General features: G+C 45.9%; 1 protein-coding gene across 1 annotated transcript in view; it reads left to right on the top strand.

Moving 5' to 3' along the window:
* Positions 1-3,601: 3,601 nt before the first annotated feature.
* LCT (lactase) overlaps positions 3,602-23,670 on the top strand; it is a 55,838-nt gene continuing 35,769 nt past the window's right edge. The window contains exons 1-5 of the mRNA XM_015110009.3: positions 3,602-4,265; positions 10,712-10,791; positions 14,517-14,600; positions 20,799-20,901; positions 23,073-23,151. Coding sequence (XP_014965495.2) covers positions 3,626-4,265; positions 10,712-10,791; positions 14,517-14,600; positions 20,799-20,901; positions 23,073-23,151 — 986 coding nt within the window. The 5' untranslated portion in view covers positions 3,602-3,625. The remainder of the gene's footprint in view (positions 4,266-10,711; positions 10,792-14,516; positions 14,601-20,798; positions 20,902-23,072; positions 23,152-23,670) is intronic.

The raw sequence follows: 23,670 nt of genomic DNA, 5'->3' as shown, positions 1-23,670 counted from the left end.
CTGCCAAATACAAAGAAGCATATTTGTTACTGAAAAAAATGTTCTTCCGTAGGATTACCATTTTGTATCTATATTTTGAAAACAAGTTGTTAGAAATGTTTTATAATGTCATTAGTGTCAGGAACTGGCATTTTAAGAATTGTGCCTGTGATGAAGATCCATTAAATCACAAAGTATGTTTAAGGTCACAAAAGCAAAATACTGTCTAAGGCTAAGGCCCACATGGGACAGTCTAATACCCATGAGTACTCTACTTGTCTTGATGTCTGAGCTTTGCAGTGCAATGTGAATTTGAGCAGCCACAAATCTATTAGTAGAAAGCAAGACAGATTAATATAGGTTAAAACAATGGTGTAAACACATTTCTCCCAATAATTATCTCTTTTCCTGGGATCAACTTGTATGAAACCTTGTCAAAATGTACTCCACAAGTATGTACAATTATTATGTATTTTAAAAATAAAAACAAATGACAAATATTGAAAACAAGAACGAATACTCAAGTAGATTTGTCACAGGATTTTTATAAAAAGATGGTACCAGGTAATACATCTTTAAAGAGTATAGGCTGCTCTGCCAACGTAGTAACCACTTTCTATTCCTTTACTTTCACTTAATAGGCTTGCTTTCACTTAAGAAAAAAAAAGGAAGGCACAGTGGCTCACACCTGTAATCCCAGCACTTTGGGAGGCCGAGGTAGGTAGATCACATGAGGTCAGGAGTTCGAGACAAGCCTGGCCAACATGGACAAAACCCATCTCTACTAAAAATACAAAAATTAGCCAGGCATGGTGGCGGGGTGCCTATAATTCCAGCTACTCGGGAGGTTGGGGCAGGAGAATTGCTTAAACCCAAGAGGTGGAGGTTGCAGTGAGCTGAGATCATGCCACTGTACTCCAGCTTGGGTGGCACCACCACCAACAAAGATTCCCGCCGGGCACGGTGGCTCACGCCTGTAATCCCAGCACTTTGGGAGGCCAAGGCGGGTGGATCACAAGATCAGGAGATCGAGACCATCCTGGCTAACACGGTGAAACCCCGTCTCTACTAAAAACACAAAAAAATTAGCCAGGCGTGGTGGCGGGTTCCTGTAGTCCCAGGTACTCGGGAGGCTGAGGCAGGAGAATGACGTGAACCCGGGAGGCGAAGCTTGCAGTGAGCCGAGATCGCGCCACTGCACTCCAGCCTGGGCGACACAGTGAGACTCTCAAAAAAAAAAAAAAAGAAAAAAAAAGATTCCCAGGCTTCACCCTCTACAGTCTATGGAAAGTCATGGGAATCTATTTAAAAAAAAAAAAAAAAGACACTATAAACCAAATTAAAAGATGGGAAAATTTTTCTATCATGTTTTAATATGTGATATCCAAAGTCCCATTAAGAATTTTTATATCAGTAATAAGATAAAAATGGAGAAAGGTTGTGAATATAAATCTCGGAAGGAAAATGCCCAATTAACATGAAGAGCTTCACCTCTTAAGTAATCAGAAAAAGAAAAACAAGCACATATTTACTTCAAAGCATGAAAAATGTAAAGTTTTATAATAGGCATTAGCAAGGCAGACAGATTCAGGCACACATCTAACTATATGTAGGATTTAAATTTGAAGAAGACTACCTTGGAAGACAATTAGCATTCAATCAATCAAAAACCATTTTTTTGAGACATGATCTTCCTATGTTGCCCAGACTGGCCTCAAGCTCCTGGGCTCAAGCAATCCTCCAGTCTCAGCCTCCGAAAGTACTGGCAAAATAGGCGTGAGTGACCATGCCCAGCCTGTATATAAGGATATTCATTTGCAGCATTGTTTGCAACACAAAAATTTAAAACCAACCGAAGTGTTTAATATGCAAGATGTTAATTTATGGTACATTCTTGCTGTGGAAAGCTGTGCATCTGTTAGAGGTGGGTCTATAAGTTCTGATATAGGCAGCGCTCTTTTTTTTGGGGGGGGGGGACGGAGTCTCGCTCTGTCGCCCAGGCTGGAGTGCAGTGGCCGGATCTCAGCTCACTGCAAGCTCCACCTCCCGGGTTTACGCCATTCTCCTGCCTCAGCCTCCCAAGTAGCTGGGACTACAGGCGCCCGCCACCTCGCCCGGCTAGTTTTTTGTATTTTTTAGTAGAGACGGGGTTTCACCGTATTAGCCAGGATGGTCTCGATCTCCTGACCTCGTGATCCGCCCGTCTCGGCCTCCCAAAGTGCTGGGATTACAGGCTTGAGCCACCGCGCCCGGCCTGGCAGGCAGAGCTCTTAAGAGCTGTCAGGTGAAGAAAAGAAGGCTGAAAAACTACACATGGCATGATTCCATATATGTTAAATTGTTTTATATTTTAAATGTTATACAAATGTTTCCATTTGTACATATGTAATAATAATGATCCCTGAGCAGTACTGTTCCATACATGCTACAAGAAAGACCCATTTAATCCCCACAGCCTATGATGAATTATCCACATTCTATAGGTGACAAAATTGAGGCACAAAGTTAAGTAATTTTCATCAGATGAGATTTAAACCCAGGCATTCTGACTCCTGTATAACCATTAAGATATGCAGAGAAAGAAAACTGGAAAGATGCATATTGTTGAAGATACTTATTCTAGGAAGAGGAGGGGGGAGGGTGAAGGAATTTGCAAGTTTTTCATAGATGTTTCCATATTGTTCGAATCTCTTACAAAATGTGTTCAGCATATTTTTAAAGAGGGAAAATTTGGGGCAAAGGACTTATTTTTGTTGTATTATGTAAACAAATTTTTAAATAATTTGTGGCTGGGTGTGGTGGCTCACACCTGTAATCCCAACACTTTGGGAGGCTGAGGCAAGAGGATCGCTTGAGCCCAGGAGTTCGAGACCAGCATGGGTGACATGGCAAAACTCCATCTCTACTAAAAGTACAAAAAATTAGCCAGTCGTGATGGCACACACCTATGGTCCCACCTACCCAGTATGCTGAGATGGGAGGATCGCTTAAGCCCAGGAAGTCAAGGCTGTAGTGAGCTGTGATCGCACCACTGCACTCCCACCTGGGCAACAGAGTGAGACCCTGTCACCAAAATAAATAAATAAATAAAAACTTGATAATTGTTTTCTTCAGACATTTTCCAGGTTCCTCTGCTTAAATTGTATAGGAAGTTTGAGGTTTTTGTGTTGGTCTTTATTTTTTTATTTTTTATTTTTTTTGAGATGGAGTCTCATTCTGTTGCCCAGGCTGGAGTGCAGTGGCATGATCTCGGCTCACTGCAACCTCCGCCTCCCGGGTTCAGGTGATTCTCCTGCCTCAGCCTCCTGAGTAGCCGGGACTACAGATGCATGTCACTATGCCTGGCTAATTTTTTGTATTTTTAGTAGAGACAGGGTTTCCCCGTGTTAGCCAGGATGGTCTTGATCTCCTGACCTCGTGATCTGCCCGCCTCGGCCTCCCAAAGTGCTGGAATTACAAGTGCAAGCCACCGCACCCGGCCCTGATCTTTACATTTTTAAATATTGCATTAGTGAACCATGTACTGATTTTGTGATCATAGATAACCCAGTTAATTATTAAGTCTTAATTAATCACTTAGTATTTTACAACCTCAGTTGTTGTTATAAAGTAAGGGTTCCACATACCTTCTAACAGTTCCTAGAAAATGGAGCTGTCTTGGCATGTAGCCTTTATTGCCCTGCTAAGTGTTTCATGCTGGGGGTCAGACTGGGAGTCTGAGAGAAATTTCATTTCCACCGCTGGTCCTTTAACCAATGACTTGCTGCACAACCTGAGTGGGCCCCTGGGAGACCAGAGTTCTAACTTTGTAGCAGGGGACAAAGACATGTATGTTTGTCACCAGCCACTGCCCACTTTCCTGCCAGAATACTTCAGCAGTCTTCATGCCAGTCAGATCACCCACTACAAGGTATTTCTGTCATGGGCACAGCTCCTCCCAGCAGGAAGCACCCAGAATCCAGACAAGAAAACAGTGCAGTGCTACCGGCGACTGCTGGAGGCCCTCAAGACTGCACGGCTTCAGCCCATGGTCATCCTGCACCACCAGACCCTCCCGGCCAGCACCCTCCAGAGAACCGAAGTCTTCGCTGACCTCTTTGCCGACTATGCCACATTCGCCTTCCACTCCTTCGGGGACCTAGTTGGGATCTGGTTCACCTTCAGTGACTTGGAGGAAGTGATCAAGGAGCTTCCCCACCAGGAATCAAGAGCGTCACGACTCCAGACCCTCAGTGATGCCCACAGAAAAGCCTATGAGATTTACCATGAAAACTATGCTTCTCAGGGTGAGTACACATTGACCTGGTGGTGACCCCTCGACAGCCTTCATCACACACCTTCCCCGTCCTCCTTAGAGCAGATTTGGCGTTTCTCGCCACCCACCTTCAGCAGTCCTCTCATGTCTCTGCATAGGGAGAAATTAATAATGTATTGATTTCCCACTGGAGATAGGAAGGGGTACCTAATATGGCACAATGCTAAGCATTTCCTTTGAAAAATATCTTTGAGGCCAGTCACAGTGGCTCACGCCTGTAATCCCAGCACTTTGGGAGGCCGAGGTGGTTGGATCACTTGAGGTCAGGAGTTCGAGACTAGCCTGGCCAATATGGCAAAACCCCGTCTCTACCAAAAATACAAAAATTAGCCAGGGATGGTAGCAGGTGCCTGTAATCCCAGCTACTTGGGAGGCTTAGGCAGGAGAATCACTTGAACCTAGGAGGTAGAGGTTGCAGTGAGCCAAAATCATGCCACTGCACTCCAGCCTGGGCAACAGAGCAAGACTCCATCTCAAAAAAAAAAAAAAATATATATATATATATATACACACACACACACACACACACATATACACACACAAACACATATGTACACACATACACACACACATATATATCTTTGAAACCCCCTTGCCCAGTCTTGAGTTGGGCAAGCCCTGATTGTCTTTCTATCTTCCTTTCTATGTCCTGCTGCCCTGACTTGGAGGCAAGGCTTCATGGTTTCCTGTCCTTCCCCCTCAGCTCCCCTTTACTTACATGTCTTAGTTGGAGCTTGCATTCCAGCTTGGGAGACAGACAAATACAAGATGAAACAATTATATACCACAGGATGAGGAGTGCACAACTGTTAACTGTTCACATTCCTGCCTCCTAGGGGACTTGAAGTTCTGATCTGGAGGCCTAGGCTGTACCAGGACTTTTGTGATTTTAATCAATTCCCTAACTGTACATTAGGTACACCAATTTTGAGAACCAATTTTGCATTATGTATGCTTTCTTGTTTTTATTATATACTGTATACATACATATTTGTATATATAGTACCTGATATATATACATACTTCTATGTTCTAGTTTTTCAGTTTAACATATTTTATGACTATATTCTCATTTTATTAAACACTTGAGCCAGGCGTGGTGGTGGCTCATGCCTGTTAGGAGGCCAAGGCAGGAGGATTGCTTGAGGCCAGGAGTTGGAGACCAGCCTGGGCAACATAGCAAACCACCATCTCTAAAATAATAATAATAATTTACTCCAGTGCTGGAATAGTATTGCTTAAAACAAAGCAAAAACTTGAAAGCATAACTTTCAATGGTTTTATAGGTTCCCATTGTATAAATGGAGCATAAAGTTTAAACTATTTTCCTTATTTTTATATGTTTATTCTAATTTTCACTAGTTACAAGTTATGTTGCAATGACATTCCTATCTATAAACTATTTCCCACCTTCTGATAAATTCTTTTTGACAGAGTCTTAGAACTGAAACTACTAGGTAAAAAGATCTGCATTCTTTAAGATTTTAAAACATGGTACTAAGTTATTTTACAGAAAAGTTATATAATCATTTATATGAACAGTTATAAAATTACTCTTCTAACCCCATTCTGTCAGTTTCAAATGCTATATTTTAGTACTAATTTAACAGTGAAAGCACTTATTTTCATCTCTTATTAATTTGCACGTATTTGATTATAGAGAGGTTAAACATTTTTTTCTTTTTTTTTTTTTTTCTGAGATGGAGTCTCATTCTGTTGCCCAGGCTGCAGTGCAGTGGCACAATCTCGGCTCACTGCAAGCTCCACCTCCCGGGTTCAAGTGGTTCTCCTGCCTCTGCCTTCCCAGTGGCTGGGATTACGGCACGCACCACCACATCCGGCTAATTTTTGTATTTTTAGTAGAGATGGGGTTTCTCCTGTTGGCCAGGCTGGACTGGAAATCCTAACCTCAGGTGATCCGCCTGCCTCGGCCTCCGAAAGTGATGGGATTACAGGCTTGAGCCACCGCGCCCAGCCTTAAACATTTTTTTTTTCTATCTTAGAAAATAAGGTAGGACATTATAGCAGCCTTATTCACAATAGCGAAAAGGGGGAAGCAACCCAGATATCCGCTGATGGATGAATGGATAAACAAGATGTGGTGTAGACATAAAGTGGAATATTACTCCACCTTTATTAAAAAGGGAGGAAGTCTTGTCACATGCTACAACATGGATGAACCTTGAGGACATTATGCTACGTGAAGTAAGTCAGACACAAAAAGACAAATGCTGTATGATTCCACGTACAGGAGGAACCTAGAGCGGTCAAATTCATGGAGACAGGAAGGAGAATGACAGAGGCCAGGGGCTGGGGTAAGGGAGAAATGGAGAGCTGTTTAATGGGGATAGAGTTTCTGTTCTGAAAGATGAAAAAGTTCTGGAGATTGGTTGCACAACAATGTGAATATACTTAATACTGAACTGTACACTTACAAATAGTTAAGATGGTACTTTTTCTGTTATGTGTATTTTACCACTTTTTTTTTTTTTTCTTTTCTTTTTTTTAAGGCAAGGTAAGGGAAGAAAGTGTGAGAGTGGCTGGGGATATTTTAGACAGAGTTGCCAGGAAGGCTGTTCCTGGGCCACCATTTGAGCAGTTGGGAATGCAGGGCGAGAGTGGGCTCGAGAAAGAGAAAAGCGGCCCAGTCTGAGGGAGAGCAGAGCTCTGGACACGGAGACAGTTGCCTGAACCTAGGAGCACCATGGAGAACCACTGTGCTCTTTGCAGAGCCTGTCTTGGGGCGGGTCAGCAAATAAACACAGAGATGTGTGTTGGCTCCAATCCTACTGAAGAAGCTCTGAGTAAAATAAACTTTGAAAGAATGAGGCCAGGCGCAGTGGCTCACATCTGTAACCCCAGTGCTTTGGGAGGCCAAGGTGGGCAGCTTGTTTGAGCTCAGAAGTTCGAGACTAGCCTGGCCACCGTGGTAAAACCCCATCTCTCCTAAAAAAAAAAAAAAATCACAAAAGTTCTCTTGTAGCTGGGATTACACACACATACCAGGTGTGGTAGTGTGCGTGTGTAATCCCAGCTACAAGGGAGGATGAGGTGGGAGAATCGCTGGAACCCGGGCAGCAGAGGCTGCAGTGAGCCAGAATCACGCAGTGAGCCAAGATCACACCACTGCACTCCAGCCTAGGTGACAGGGCCAGACCCTGAAAAAAAAAAAAAAAAAAAAGGAAAGAAAGAAAAAGAAGAAAGGAAGGAGAGAGAGAGAGAGAGAGAGAAGAAAGAGAAGAAGAGAAAGAGGAAAGAGAAAGAAAAAGAAAGAGGAGAAAGAAAAAGAAAGAACTAATGAACAAATGAAAGAAAGAAACAGAAAAGAAAATAAAAAAGAATGAAAGACTACAGAAGAAGCAGGATTGAAAAATAATAATAAAAAGAAAGAAGGAAAGATGGTATCATCCCAAATAAATAAAAATCTTATTTTGAGGATGGATGCACAAAATTCTTTAAATTATAAAACTATATGTACATGTTTATTTAAATGTTTTCCATATTTTATTTTTACTTTTCATCAGGTGACTAAAGACTTTCTTTTTAAACTCATATCTTCCTTCTTTTCTTCTGCTTATTTCTCCTACCCTTCATTTTGTGTTTCCCCAAATATCTGTCCCCAATATCATGCAAGACACAGAATAAGTTCTCTTTTTCAGTCTTCTTACTATTTCAAAAAGTGGTTTTTCTTCCCTCTCTCTCCCTCATGCTCACTTTCCTTCGAAGTCCAATCCTATAGACTTATTGTTCTTTTAAAAATGTATTATTTGATATACATCAAAAATGTTATATAACATAGCTTGATTAAAAGCAAAAAAAAAAAAAAAACCCATAAGAAATGCCAATGAACCGACTACTTAATCCAACAATTAAAATAGAACAGAATACCGCTTCACACCTACGAGGAGGGCTGTAATTAAAAAGACAGACTATAACAGTGCTGGTGACACTGTAGAGTGAATGGAACCTGAGTACACTGCTGGGGCCATGAACAACGGTGCAGCCACTTTGGAAAACAGCCCAGCACTTCCTCAAACTTTAGAGTTAACATATGGCTTAACAATTCCTCTTCTAGGGATATATCCAAGTGAAATGAACAAATGTCCAAACAAAAATGTGTACACAAACATTCATAGCAGTGTAATTCATAAAAACCAAAAGTGGAAACAATGACCATCAACTGATGGATAAATAAAATGTAGTATTACTATATCCATACAATAGAATATTATTCAGCCAGAAAAAGAAAGAAGTTATTTTGTTTATTTATTTATTTTTTAGACAGAGTCTCGCTCTGTCACCCAAGCTGGAGTTCAGTGGTGCGATCTTGGCTCACTGCAACCTCCACCTCCCAAGTTCAATCAATTTTTCTGCCTCAGCCTCCCAAGTAGTTGGCACTACAGGCATGCACCACCATGCCCGGCTAATTTTTTTGTATTTTTAGTAGAGACGGGGTTTCACCATGTTGGCCAGGCTGGTCTCGAACTCCTGACCTCAAGTGATCCTCCCACCTCGGCCTCCCAAAGTGCTGGGATTATAGGTGTGAACTACCATGCTTGGCCAGAAAGAAGTTCTGATATATGATACAACATTGATGAACCTTGAAAACATGCTAGTGAAAGCGGCCAGTCACAACCACGTATTTACATTTACAATCTATATTTACATTTACAACAAATGTCCCGAATAGGCAAATGTATAGAGACACTAAAGTAGATTAGCGGTTTATTCCGCGGAAGTGATGATGGTTTGAAGTCTGGAAACCTGTGGAGTGTGAAACAGATCCATGGAGCACAACCATTAAATAACTGGGAAACAACATCATCTTGTCAGAATGAGAACTAAATATCTCCCAGTGATATTCCATGCTCAGAAGTATTTCAAAGATTCGTTGTGCTTATCAAAATAAGCACCATTGTAGTTGGTAATGGTTGTTTGTGGTGGTTTCATTGGCAGGGGATCTATCTTCTGTAGAGAATTTGAATGAATATGGTCCTATTGTTAAAATCTGAAACTGCGGTTTTATTCAATTTTTGTTTCGTGTTTCCAAATCACAGGTCTGAGCCCTTTCTATCCACCCAGTCCTAAGCTTGATACTTGGAGAGATTACATAAATGTTTAAATTTTGCTCCTCAAGGAACATCCAATGTGGGCTGAAAATTTATATCCATCGACAGCAACACAGAGCGGCTGAGCCATCCCAGCACCACGCAGTGTTTCTCAAATTACGGTCTGAGGACCATTGTGTTGGAATCCCCCAAGAAGTGTGTTAAAATGCTTGCGCCTGGGCCCACTCTACTCTGCTCACTCTGGATCTCCGAGGGCAGGGCCTGAAATTGGCTTTTTTTTTTTTTCTTTTTGAGACGGAGTCTCACTCTGTTGCCCAGGCTGGAGTGCAGTGGTGAGATCTAGGCTCACTGCAACCTCTGTCTCCTGAGTTCAAGCAGTGCTCCAGCCTCAGCCTCCCAAATAGTCGGGATTACAGGCGCACTCCACTCCTAATTTTTGTATTTTTAGTAGAGACAGGGTTTCACCATGTCGGCCAGGCTGGTCTCGAACTCCTAACCTCAAGCGATTCACCCACCTCGGCCTCCCAAAGTGCTTGGATTACAGGCGTGAGCCACCGTGCACAGCCTGAAATTGGCATTTTAACAATCTCGGTAGGTGACTGTGATGTACACAACAGTTTGAGAACCACTGTTATGTCATCCAATGTCAAAACAAGTGGGTACAAGCCACACATGCTAATATTTCCTTGTTTCTCCCCTCAATGCCCGGTAGGGGCTGTAGTGATATTTTCCCATGAATAAGGATCAGGGAACAGCAGTTTCCTGAGAGCACCCTGACTTTAAAAAGAAGTTTAGGAATGGGCACAGTGGCTCATGCCTGTAATCCCAGTACTTTGAGAGACCAAGGCGGGAGAAGTGCTTGAGCCCAGGAGTTTGAGATCAGCCTGGAAAATATAATGACACCATATCTCCACAAAAAATTTAAAAACTAGCCAGGCATGGTAGTGCATAACTGTAGTCCCAGCTACTCAAGAGCCTGAGGCAGGAGGATCGCTTGAGTCTGAGAGGCAGAGACTGCAATAAGGTGAGATCACACCACTGCACTCCAGCCTGGGCGACAGCAAGACCCTGTCTCAAAAAAAAAAAAAAAAAAAAAAAAAAAGTTTAGGAAGGAGTCCTCTCCTTGCCAACTTTCCAACTGCTCTGCATTTCATAGTCCTGATTTTCACAAACTCTCTAATGGAACATTATTTTTTTTAAGCCACCTTTTCTTCTACAATCTTTCAGCTAGAGTAAAGTCACGTGGATGACTTCTTCGGGTCCATAGGAAATGAATCCCCCAGTGGTTTCCGCAGTCAGAGCCTCCTGCCCTCGCTCACCTGCTGCTCATGTCTCTGGTTGGTTTCAGGCGGAAAACTCTCTGTTGTCCTGCGAGTTGAAGATATCCCGGAGCTCCTGCTAGAACCACCCATATCTGCGCTTGCCCAGGTGACAGCAGCCCAAAAATATACCTGTAACATCCAAGGAGAGTTTATTTTAATTTTTTAAAAACGAGAAGTTTTGGTCTGTTTGGTTTGACATTTCTGTAAATACCTCAGAATGAGTGGTATATAGTCTCTAGGTTCATAATTACCTTAGAAACAAAACCTTGAAGCTGCAGCTCCTGCTTGGTCAAGTGTCGGCATCCCTGCAGGAAGGAGTCACTTGCCTCTGCTTGCTCTGATTTTTGAGTCCAAGATAGCTTACCGGAGAAGGGATGAAATTATGGCAAAACAGGTACTAGGTTTATAAAGGGGTTTTTAAAAAACGTGCACCTGGCCGAACACGGTGGCTCACGTCTGTAATCCCAGCACTTTGTCGGGGGAGGTGGGAGAGTTGTTTGAGCCCAGGAGTTCGAGACCAGCCTGGGCAACATGGCAAAACTCCCTCTCTACTAAAAATACAAAAATTAGCAAGGCATGGTGATATATGCCTGTAGTCCCAGCTGCTCGGGAGGCTGAGGTGGGAGGATCACTTTAGCCCTGGAAGTCAAGGCTGCAGTGAACTGTGATCATATCTCCAGCCTGGGTGACACAGCAAGACCCTGTCTAGAAAAAAAAAAAAAATTTTAAATGTTCATACATCCTCTATCACTTTTTATTTTTTATTTTTAGTTATTTATTTTTTTAGAGACAGGGTTTTGTGGCCTTCTCTGTCACCCAGGCCAGAGTGCAGTGGCATGATCACAGCTCACTGAAGCCTCAACTTCCAACTCCTGGCCTTGAGCAATCCTCCCACCTCAGCCTCCCAAAGTGTTGAGATTATAGGCATGAGCCGCCACGTCCAGCCAACTATCACTTTTTAACTATAATTTATATTTTTAATTTTTTTTTTTTTTTTTTGAGATGGAGTTTCATTCTTGTTGCTCAGGCTGGAGTGCAGTGGCACGGTCTCAGCTCACTGCAATCTCTGTCCCCTGGATTCAAGCGATTCTCCTGCCTCAGCCTCCCAAGTAGCTGGGATTACAGGCATGGGCCACCACGCCCAGCTAATTTTGTATTTTTAGTAGAGATGGGGTTTCACCATGTTGGTCAGGCTTGTCTCAAACTCCTGACCTCGGGCGATCCACCTGCCTCGGCCTCCCAAAGTGCTGGAATTACAGGCTTGAGCCACCACGCCCAGCCTTTAACTATAATTTTTAAAAGAAAAATCAAAATAATCTGAGAAGTGAACAGCTTTGGGCCCCCTTGGGCTGCTGGGCAGTCTGGAAGCCATGGGAACCACTGCTGGCCTCCAGTTCTGCAGCATCGCCCTGGCGCTGTAGAGATGTGGTGCTGCTCATTGGCGTCTGTGCGGTGATGGGGGCCCCAGGAGTCAGGGTCCAGTCTTCAGATTTTCCAGTTCAAACACGATGGAACCAAGACCTGATAAGGTTCTGGAGGGACAACTCCAAGGCTGATTGCATGGACAGAATGGCATCTAAATTAGTTTACAGAGGGAGATAACTGCTATCAGTTATGAACACAGGAGGCCAAAGTGCTGATCAGAAAAATGCTTGTCAAGAAATAGCCTTTGGGCCGGGCGCGGTGGCTCACGCCTGTAATCCCAGCACTTTGGGAGGCCGAGACGGGCGGATCACAAGGTCAGGAGATCGAGACCACGGTGAAACCCCGTCTCTACTAAAAATACAAAAAAAAATTAGCCGGGCGCGGTTGTGGGCGCCTGTAGTCCCAGCTACTCGGGAGGCTGAGGCAGGAGAATGGCGTGAACCCGGGAGGCGGAGCTTGCAGTGAGCCAAGATCGCGCCACTGCACTCCAGCCTGGGCGACAGAGCGAGTCTCAAAAAAAAAAAAAAAAAAAAAAGAAATAGCCTTTGTACTGGTCTCTGCCCCAGTCCATGCTGTGCAATGCTTCTGGTAATCTTCTGAAAGCACAGTTCTGACCCGTTCCCTGCTGGGAAGCCACACTCCCGAGTGGGACGAATCCTGCAGGATCCTCCAGTGCATGAACGTGTGGGTGTCTCTCTCTCTGGCCTCACCTCCTATTTTGCCCGTGTGAGTGCTATGCTTGCTTCCTACTCTCCTGCATCCCCTACTGGACGTCCTTCCTGTCTTCCTGTCTTCCTGCCTTCCTCAAATCTCCTTCCAGCAAAATTTTCTCCATTGTTAACGTACACGTAACTGTGCTCTCCAGCGGAGGCCTCGCTCAGTAACACTCCCTCACTCGCCCTGTTGCGCTCTCTCCCCACCCGGACCCTTAGCCATTGCTTTAGACCAGTGGTTCCCAAGCTCGAGTGGGCATCAGAACCACCTAGAGAGCTAGGAGAGAGCACAGAGACCAAGGCTTAATGTGGTGGGACCCACCTGGGCCTGCACAGGCATCCCAAGTCCCCAGGTGAGTCTAATCCCCAGCAAGGCATGAGAACCACTGGTACGGGCTTCTCATGGCATGTCTGACTTTCTGCCTTCTCCTCGTGTGATTGGTGCATTTGCTAACCCTCCCTATTAAAGGTGTAAACCTCTGTGGATATTATTTATCTCTAAATGTGAATCCCTACCCACCATCCCAGCACAGTGTGACTTTCGGAGGTAGGCACTCAGTGACAATGTGTTGTGCAGAATTGACAGACACAAGCAAGAGCTGCGAGGGTGGGCAGGGGACACTGGACCAATATCTGCCAGAGTGGCCTTTAGTGAACACTGATGACAACTGAGAAAGCAACAGGGAGCCAGTGGTGAACCACTTATTAACCCATTTATGCCTGAGGTTGCAATTTTTTGAACTTTTGCAATCAGACCTTAGCGATGACCTTGAGCAGTAGGATATAAGTAACACCCACAGGCCTAGCATTCCAATAACGGAACACTAGGCATTAAGGTGCACAGAGCACTTGGTTCTGACCAGGTGCTGTTAACCATAGTCCTTGTCTCGAAGAAGCAGATGATCTGTGGGAGGGATAAGACAGGTAATGATCTAATCATGCCAAGGGTAGAAAGGTACAGTCTACCAGGCTCATGGAGGGGAGCGGAGCATTGGGGGTGGTGAGGGTAGTGGCAGCATGGTGGTGTCTTCCTGTGTAGACTCTGTGAATCTGAAGTTCTTTGAGCCCACGCGGGCCAGAGACAGGGCAGAGGGGACATCCTTATCGGATGCGTGGATGGGGGAGTTGATGACCAGGACCATGAGGGTTGTGCTCTGCTAAAGAGGATGTCCCCAGGGCATCCTCCACAGGCCCTAGCTCTTGGCCTGGCTAGGGATAACTGGGGGTGAACTTCAAACCGTGGCCTGAAATTAAAACCAAAACCAAAAACCCAGCAGGATTCACAGGGATGACTGTGGAGCCATGCTTGGCTGAAGGCTCTACCGCCCCCATCCTGGCCAAGTGCTAGAGTCTGTGGAGGAAGTGCCGGGGGCAGCCCTGGCCTCCAGCTCCCTCCCATTTCTGGCATTCACACATTCATTGAGCCATCAACACTGCGTGCTTTCTGTGTGCTGAGCACAGAGGCAAATGGATGAGCACGTAGGTAATGCATTTCCCAACAACACACAGGCACAGGCATCCCCCCGCCACTCTACACACGCACACACACACTTTCTCATTCCATCTCCATCTTTTCCTTTGGAAAATCCCACTTTGGAATATTCAGTTTAGTGATAAGGGGAGAAACAAAAAAGCATATTTCTGAGAGTCTTGACACTGCTTAGGCTCTAATGACCCTATTTACTATTTCCAGGACACGGTTGATTTCCTCTCTCTTGATTTGTCTTATGAATGCCAAAATGAGGCAAGTCTGCGGCAGAAGCTGAGTAAATTGCAGGTAATTTGAGCCCTTTTCCACACTGATGATGAATGCTGCGAAGGTTTCAGAGAGCAGATTAGACATTTAATGCTTTGACTACTGCATAAACTGAACTTCCATCAACACTCAGAGATCTGCTGAGTTGAGTCTGGGGAGATTTTTGTTGCAAGCATCCTTAGAGAACATCGGATGTTAGGTAGTCTTTCCTAGAAAGGATATGAGGGTTAGCTTGTTAAGATAAATATTTACATAAATCCTCTGCTTTCTTGTGTAGAAATCTGCCGAGAATCGAGATTCTACGGTTCATTCTGAGTTTTAAAAAGGCAATTCATCAGTGGTGGTGATGGTTGCATAACGATGTGAATCTACTTAACGCCACTGAACTACACATTGAATGGTTATGACGATAATTTTTTTTTTTAAGATGGAGTCTTCCTCAGTTGCCCAGGCTGGAGTGCAGTGGTGCAATCTTGGCTCACTGCAGCCTCTGCCTCCTGAGTTCAAGCGATTCTCCTGCTTCAGCCTCTCCAGTAGCTGGGACTACAGGAACACACTAACATGCCTGGCTAATTTTTGTATTTTTGGTAGAGGCAAGGTTTCACCATGTTGGTCCTGCTGGTCTCAAACTCCTGACCTAAAGTGATCCGCGCCCGTCGGCCTCCCCAAGTGCTGGGATTACAGGTGTGAGCCACTACACCTGGCCCGTAAATTTTTTCTTTAAGTCTATTTTACCACATTTTTAAAAAAACAAACATTTCATACCAAGGTCTACTAAATCAGATCCCAGCTGTCTGGACCTTCCAGTAAGCTCAGGACTCCCTCCTGTACCCAGTACTGCTTTTCTCAAGTCTAATGATGTGGGCTCATTAGAGAAAGTATATTAGGAGCCTCCTATCCAACTACCAGGTTTCTCTCTTAGGCTTGGTCACTGCTGTGTGACTTACTTGCTTCATTCCCTACAGTCACAACTATTCCCCCAACGCAAGGTGTATCTGATGGTGCCCATGTTTTCTCCTGCACCTTCTGAGTGCTGGCAGTGTTCCTATAACCCTGGAGAGCTGCCTTCCTGTGGGCCTTTCCAAGGATGTCTGGCCACTGGAATGCACCCACATTGGACCTCCTGCCTCTGCAGGTTTGGGCATAAAGCCACTCCCCGCTGCTTTCAGCCTGTGCCTCCCACGAAGCAGGTAGAGCAGCCCCCATCACTCACCTCTGGTTTTGAATCCCACCATCTCCGTCACCAAGGAGGATGGTTTACCTGAGGAATTATCCCTTAAAAGGCCAAGTTTGGCCGGGCACAGTGGCTCACGCCTGTAATCCCAGCACTTTGGGAGGCCGAGGCGGGTGGATCACAAGATTAAGAGATTAAGACCATCCTGGCCAACATGGTGAAAACCTGTCTCTACTAAAAATACAAAAATTAGATGGGCGTGGTGGCACACACCTGCAGTCCCAGCTACTTGGGAGGCGGAGGCAGAAGAATCACTTGAACCTGGGAGGCGAAGGTTGCAGAAAGCCGAGATTTCGCCACTGCACTCCAGCCTGGTGACAGAGACAGACTCCAACTCAAAAAAAAAAAAAAAAAAAAAAAGGCCATGGACCCTCCATTTTACCTGAGGCAGAGTGATTGAAATGGACAAATTAGCACCAGTCCAATCCCAATGTCTGTGTGTCTCCAGCTGCCTGTGTAGGCACTGCTGCTTTTGTTATCTACAAATAATGAGATGATCTAATTCAGGGGTCCCCAGCCCCCAGGCCAAGCACCAGTACTGGTTCATGGCCTGTTAGGAACCCGGCTGCACGGCAGGAGGTGAGTGGCAGGCCAGCAAGCATTACCACCTGAGCTCCACATCCTGCCAGATCAGCGGCCGTATTAGATAGGAGCACAAACCCTATTGGGAACTGCGCATGCGAGGGATCCAGGTTGCGTGCTCCTTATGAGAATCTAATGCCTGATAACCTGAGGTAGAACAGTTTCATCCCCAAATCAGCCCTCCCACCTCCCCCAAGTCTGTGGAAAAATTGTCTTCCACGAAACCAGTCCCTGGTGCCAAGAATGTTGGGGACCACTGATCTAATCAAAGGCGACAGATGTAGCCACAAAGACATCTGAGTAACAGCTATATAATTTTAGTGCTTGCTTATCCCAGACACCTGGGAGGCCCTTCATCCTCACATCATCTCAACCCCTCAAAACCCACTCTAAGGTTTAAACAATCTCACCAAGGTGGTGAGCTCCAGGGTTGGATTTGAACCAGGGCTTTCTCATTCGAAGACACCACACTGTCTCTTCAAAAGAAAAATAAGTCTCACACCTGCAATCCCAGCACTTTGGGAGGTTGAGGCAGGCGGATCACTTGAGGCCGGGAGTTCAAGACCCGCCTGCCCGACATGGGGAAACCCTGTCTCTACTAAATACAAAAATTAACCAAGTATAGTGGCGCGCACCTGTAATCCCAGCTCCTTGGGAGACTGAGGCACAATAACCGCTTGAACCCGGGAGGTGGAGGTTGCAGTGAGCCGAGATGGCGCCCCTGCACTCCAGCCCAGGGAACAGAGAGAGACTCATTTCGAAAAAAAAAAAAAAAAAAGATGGCCGGGCGCGGTGGCTCAAGCCTGTAATCTCAGCACTTTGGGAGGCCGAGACGGGCGGATCATGAGGTCAGGAGATCGAGACCATCCTGGCTAACACGGTGAAACCCCGTCTCTACTAAAAAATATAAAAAACTAGCGGGGCGAAGTGGCGGGCGCCTGTAGTCCCAGCTACTTGGGAGGCTGAGGCAGAAGAATGGCGTGAACCCGGGAGGCGGAGCTTGCAGTGAGCTGAGATCCGGCCACTGCACTCCAGCCTGGGCGACAGAGCATGACTCCGTCTCAAAAAAAAAAAAAAAGAAAAGAAAAAAGAAAAATAAGTCCAAGGGTTGGGAACATGATGATGAGGGTGGTATTTTTAAATAACATATGATCAATTTCAGTTGTTTTTGTGAATGCCTCACCTGAGCCTAAACTTGCTTGCGACCCAGGGCCTGTGCTCGTGGGCTGGCTGACAAGGTTTCTGGGCCTTGTTTAGCACTCTAGTGTCCTCGAGGTCTGCTTGTGCCTGTGATGACTAAAGCTGCCTTTTGTCCTCCTCATGGAATTAAACCAGAGCTTGTTGCTAGGCTAGCAGGTTTGGACACAGCTGCCATTTTAAAACCATCTCTGTTGTGCGGAGGTTGCGTGCCTCTGACAGGCAGTCAGCAGGGGCACTGCATGGCGGGTACTTGAGGATATGATTTTCAGTCTCTTCCCTTTTTCCATCACAACATTTTTTTTTTTGAGATGGAGTCTCGCTCTGTCACCCAGGCTGGAGTGCCCCTGTGGCATGATCTCAGCTCACTGCAACCTGCACCTCCTGGGTTCAAGCGATTCTCCTGCCTCAGCCTCCCGAGTAGCTAGGATTACAGGAGACTGCCACCATGCCTGACTTTTTTTTTTTTTTTTTTTTTGTATTTTTAGTAAAGACGGGGTTTCGCCATGTTAGCTAGGCTGGTCTCCAACTCCTGGACTCAAGTGATCCACCCCTCTCGACCTCCTAAAGTGCTGGGATTACAGGCATGAGCCACCGCACCCGGCCCTGGCTACCATGTTTTCAAGACACTTCTACCAGTGTCTGGGAAAAGCACTGAAACTTCAGTCTGTAGCTGGCCAGTCAAATAATAAAACTCTCCCTGGACAAACTTAGCAGCCATTTATAAATGCTCTGCAATGGTTATGTAGTCCTTTTACTTCCTTGGGTGGGGTTGGACCCTCAGAGGCAACCTCAAAGATTTGGAAATGACAGCTGAGCTTGAGAGGACACTGCTCCTTCCTGGGATTGTGGTCTCATGCCCGGTAGCATTTCCCATGCACAGTTACCACGCCCAGGACAGGAAGAACAGCTGAACCTGCCCTGAGAACAGGAGCTGAGTTGTGTCCACAGGAGCCTGAATCGCACTGCCCACCTTCCCAATGTCCCCTCCCTCCCCATCCCAGAACCCCACCCTCCCCTTGAAGGGGCCTCTTCCTGTGGGCTGCGAGGGAAGAGGGCGAAAGCAGGGCAGGGAGGAGCAGGCACCTGCTCCCATTCCCACCCTCTCCCCAGAGCACCTGCACAGCCCTCTCTGAGCCCCAGGGGCCCTCAGCAGCCACTCCCCAACGGCACACAGCTGTCTGAGGGCCTGAGAACAGCCTCCAGCCCAGCAATGAAGAGCTGTGGCACACCCCTGGGTTCTCAGTTCTACAGGAGGCACACGAGGAGGTCCCACATCCACTTATCAGAAAAAGCTGTGCTCCCAGGGAGTTCTCCACTTGGCAGAAGGCAGGCCGGGGGCCTCCGAGGCTCCTCTACCTCTCCAGCCCTGGGACATCACCGGCTGCCTCATGGCATATCCGTCTTTCAGGAAGGAGAAAACCCTTGCTTCCCTAAGCGCGCCACCCTGGGCCATTTGTCCCCACTGCGTTGACCCAGCACAGGGAGGGATGGGACCTGTGTGGAGTCACAGCTCCACTCACTACGAGGTCATGGGCAACCCGCTCGGCTTCTCGAACTTCTGACTCCCCATCTGTAAAGACAGGACATTGTCACAGGTGGCTATGAGAAAGTAAAGACTACGCCTGGCTCCTTTTAAAGGAGTTACTATTGGTAACTTTTGGTAGCTTTTAGTTGTTCAGAGGAGGAAAAAATTACTGTGAGTAAAATGACCAAACTCTAACCCCTGCAAAAAAAGATAATTTAAAGTGAAGTCAAACAGCATGTCAGTCTGAGACGTTTTCCTTGATACTGAAATGGCTAGAAATAAGGAGAGGAAATTACATTTGCTTCCATTTTAATGATGACAGCTAATATAACTTTTTTTTTTTTTTTCTTTTTGTTGGGATGGAACCTGGCTCTTGTTGCCCAGGCTGAAGTGCAGTGGTTCACTGCAACCTCTGCCTCCTGAGTTCAAGCAATTCTCCTGTCTCAGCCTCCCAAGTAGCCGATATTACAGGCGTGAACCACCAAGCCCAGCTAATTTTTGTATTTTTGATAGAGATAGTGTTTCGCCATGTTGCTCAGGCTGGTCTTGAACTCCTGACCTCAGGTGATCCGCCCACCTCGGCTTCCCAAAGTGCTGGGATTACAGGTGTGAGCCACCACACCCTCGGGGCTGCTATAACTTTTTGTTTTGAAAAATTTCTGACATCCAAAAGTAGAAAGAAAGTATGATGAACTCCTATGAAGTCATCTCCAACTGCAAGAGCTATTGGCTCATAGCTAATCTTCTTTCACCTAACTCGTAACTTCTATCTCCCAAACTAGATTTTTTTTTTTTTTTTTTTTTTTTTTTGAGACAGAGTCTCGCTCTGTCGCCCAGGCTGGAGTGCAGTGGCCGGATCTCAGCTCACTGCAAGCTCCGCCTCCCGGGTTCATGCCATTCTCCTGCCTCAGCCTCCCGAGTAGCTGGGACTACAGGCGCCTGCCACCTCGCCCGGCTAGTTTTTTTGTATTTTTTAGGAGAGACGGGGTTTCACCGTGTTAGCCAGGATGGTCTCGATCTCCTGACCTCGTGATCCACCCGTCTCGGCCTCCCAAAGTGCTGGGATTACAGGCTTGAGCCACCGCGCCCGGCCTAGATTTTTAATTTAAAAAAAACAAACAAACATTTTTTTAGAGACAGGATCTTGCTCTGTCACCCAGGCTGGAGTGCAGTGGTGCGATCATAGCTCACTGCAGCCTTGAACTCCTGGGCTCAAGCAATCCTCCTCGCTCAGCCTCCCAAGTAGCTGGAACTACAGGCATGCACCACCATACCCAGCTAACCAAACTGGATTATTGTGAAGCAAATCCCAGACATCCATAGATATGGCAATGGTGGCCTCTTAACTAAGCTTCTAAAGTAGCACAGGCTCTGGATGTGAGCAGTGGCCTTGTTCCTGATCCTAACACCGTGCCTGGCTCTAAGAGGTGCTCTGTAAGCCTGAGATGAAGGAAGAGGTGAAGGTGGGGGTTGGTGGGGAGGGGAGACTATGTTATTGAAACTTGTAGATCTTTCTCCTTCAGAGTCTAGAGTCAGCTCCTTTAATTAACTGAGATAGTTAGAGGTCATTTCCAAAGCCAGAGTAAGTGCTACAACTTCTCATCTTGAAACTCTGTCCCTGTTATCAAGATGCTTTCCAGGAGGCTTCAGTTCACTTGCTAGTCCTTCTCTTTTTCAGACCATTGAGCCAAAAGTGAAAGTTTTCGTCTTCAACCTAAAACTCCTGGACTGCCCCTCCACCGTGAAGAGCCCAGCCAGGCTGCTCTTCAGCCTTTTGGAAGGTGAGTGGGCCATTGCTGAAGAGGTTTCAAGCGCCATTTGGTGCACTGGTGCGCTGGGTAGCAGTCTTGAAAGTCCGGGGTTCCAATGGGAGGAGGAGCATGGGAGGAAGGCTAGTCTAAGAGCCCACCCCAGATTGGGTTAGTGTACTATGCTTTCCTACTAATGGTCCCTTGTGACCATCCCCCATTGACCCAAGAAAGAGGAGAGGTTCTGCACAAGGATGCCTCTTATGGACATAAAGATAGTCAGGCCTCAGCTGTGAGTTGTAAGCATGGAAACTCATCTTTGCCTCCTTTCATTACCTCTCCCTCCAAGGTCTCTCATCTCTGCTCCTCTTGGCAGGGCTTTCTTGTGCCCCTCTCTCTCCAGCCAGCTCTCTCTACTTACCCTTGTTCTGTGTCCCCATTATCAGTTTGCGCATGGCCCTGGTGGGGTACCTGACAAAGATGCTAAGAACTTTCAAGTGTGGGACTCACGGGTCAAGGGCCATCTTCCTAGTGTCTCTTAGTTCAAATTCTTGAGAGTGAATCTGAGTGCTGGCCATGGATCAGGAGGCTGCTCCTGGTCCAATCAAGTCAGGGGAAAGGTGGGGTCTATGACAGCATTGAGGTTGGCAGTCACTGGACACTCTGCAAGAAGGGAGGAAGGGGCAGAGGGGAATGTGCCTGAGGGCCCTGATATTCAGGTCTGTCACTCCTGTCCACAGGCCAGAGTATGGGAGAAGTCAGTAGTGTTCTTTCTACCACTATATATTAGTCTGTCTTATGTTGCTATAATAGAATACTCTAGATTGTGTAATTTATAAAGAAAAAAGGTTTATTTAGCTCATGGTTCTGGGGACTGGGAAGTTCAAGATCAGGCAGCCACATCTGGTCAGCTTCTGGTGAGGGCCTCATGCTGCATCCTAACATGGCAGAGAAGTGGAAGGGGAAGCAAGTGTCTGCAAATAGATTAAACACCAGAGGCAGCCTCACTTTATAACAGCCACTGTCATGGTAACTAATCCGGTCCCATGTGAGTGAGTGGGAACCACTGTCATGGTAACTAATCCAGTCCCATGTGAGTGAGTGGGAACCACTGTCATGGTAACTAATCCAGTCCCATGTGAGTGAGTGGGAACCACTGTCATGGTAACTAATCCAGTCCCATGTGAGTGAGTGGGAACCACTGTCATGGTAACTAATCCAGTTCCATGTGAGTGAGTGGGAACCACTGTCATGGTAACTAATCCAGTCCCATGTGAGTGAGTGGGAACCACTGTCATGGTAACTAATCCAGTCCCATGTGAGTGAGTGGGAACCACTGTCATGGTAACTAATCCAGTTCCATGTGAGTGAGTGGGAACCACTGTCATGGTAACTAATCCAGTCCCATGTGAGTGAGTGGGAACCACTGTCATGGTAACTAATCCAGTTCCATGTGAGTGAGTGGGAACTCACTCACTCCCTGGAGCCTGCACTAATCCCTTCATGAGGGCAGATCCCTCATGACCCAAATGCCTCTCAGAGGTCCCGTAACCTCTCAGCAATGTTACATTGGCAATTAAATTTCAACATGAGTTTTGGTGGGGACAAACCACATCCAAACCATAGCACACCTGGACCCCCTCCCAGCATTGGGTTGGCTCCACAGGGCCCCTGAAGTTCATCCATAGATACCATTTATTGATGCTTATCTGAACTCACCTTTGATGGCATAACAATTTCTGTTCTTAGATCCCACCTCTCTCTAAGTGGTTAAAATTATACCTTTTCTGTTTATGTGTATTTTACCACAATTTTAAAAATATTCCACCCCTTTCTGGTCTTTGAGTTCTTCTAAATCAATTGTTCCCAAAGTTGTGGTTCCCAGACCAGCAGCATCAACATTAGCATCACCTGGGAGCTCATTAGAAATACATATTCTTGAGACCTACTGCATCAGACACTCTGGGGGTGGGACCGGCAACCTTTGTTTTAACAAGCTATACAGATGATTTTGATTCACATTGAAGTTTGAGAACCACTTTTTAAGCAATAAGTAAGTAGAATTCACTGCTGAGCTTCTAAAGTCCTTAGCCCATGGTATTTTCCAAAGGGGCTTGGAACCACTGCTTGGAGTTTGGGTGTGTCAGACTTGCATGTTCTTAGTTGGCATTTACATAGAGTTAATTTAATTTCTTCTCTTACAGCCATAAATAAAGACCAAGTGCTCACCATTGGGTTTGATATTAATGAGTTTCTGAGTTGTTCATCAAGTTCCAAGAAAAGGTAATGTCAGGTTTCCTATTGAACTATCAATAACTGATATTTGTAGAATACTGTTTCTTTTACATGTATAACCTTATAGGACTATTGTCATCAACTCTTGGGCCACCAAGTTTATTATTGCCATTCAATTGATGAGAAACAAAGACTCAGAAAGAAAGCAGGGAGTCTCTTACTGAGTGGGACTCACGAGGTTCTGCTTTCTCATCTGTCAGTTCGCCCAACTGTGCACAACTAGCATGATGGCTCACACCTGTAATTCCAGCACTCTGGTAGGCAAAGGTGGGAAGATTGCTTGAGTCCAGGAGTTCAAGACTGGGCTGGGCAACATGGTGAAACTCTGTCTCTACAAAAAATTACAAAAATACAAAAATTACCCAGGCACAGTGGTGCATACCTATGGTCCCAGCTACTTGGGAGACTGAGGTGGGAGGATCGCTTGAGCCCAGGAGGCAGAAGTTGCTGTGGGCCGAGATTGTGCCACTGCACCAGCTAGGATTTGAACCCCTGACTTCTAGTTTA

The sequence above is a fragment of the Macaca mulatta genome, chromosome 12, assembly GCF_049350105.2.
Source record: "Macaca mulatta isolate MMU2019108-1 chromosome 12, T2T-MMU8v2.0, whole genome shotgun sequence".
NCBI lineage: Eukaryota > Metazoa > Chordata > Mammalia > Primates > Cercopithecidae > Macaca > Macaca mulatta.
The sequence above is the reverse complement of the archived record's forward strand: the minus strand, read 5'-3'. Positions and strand labels throughout refer to the sequence as shown.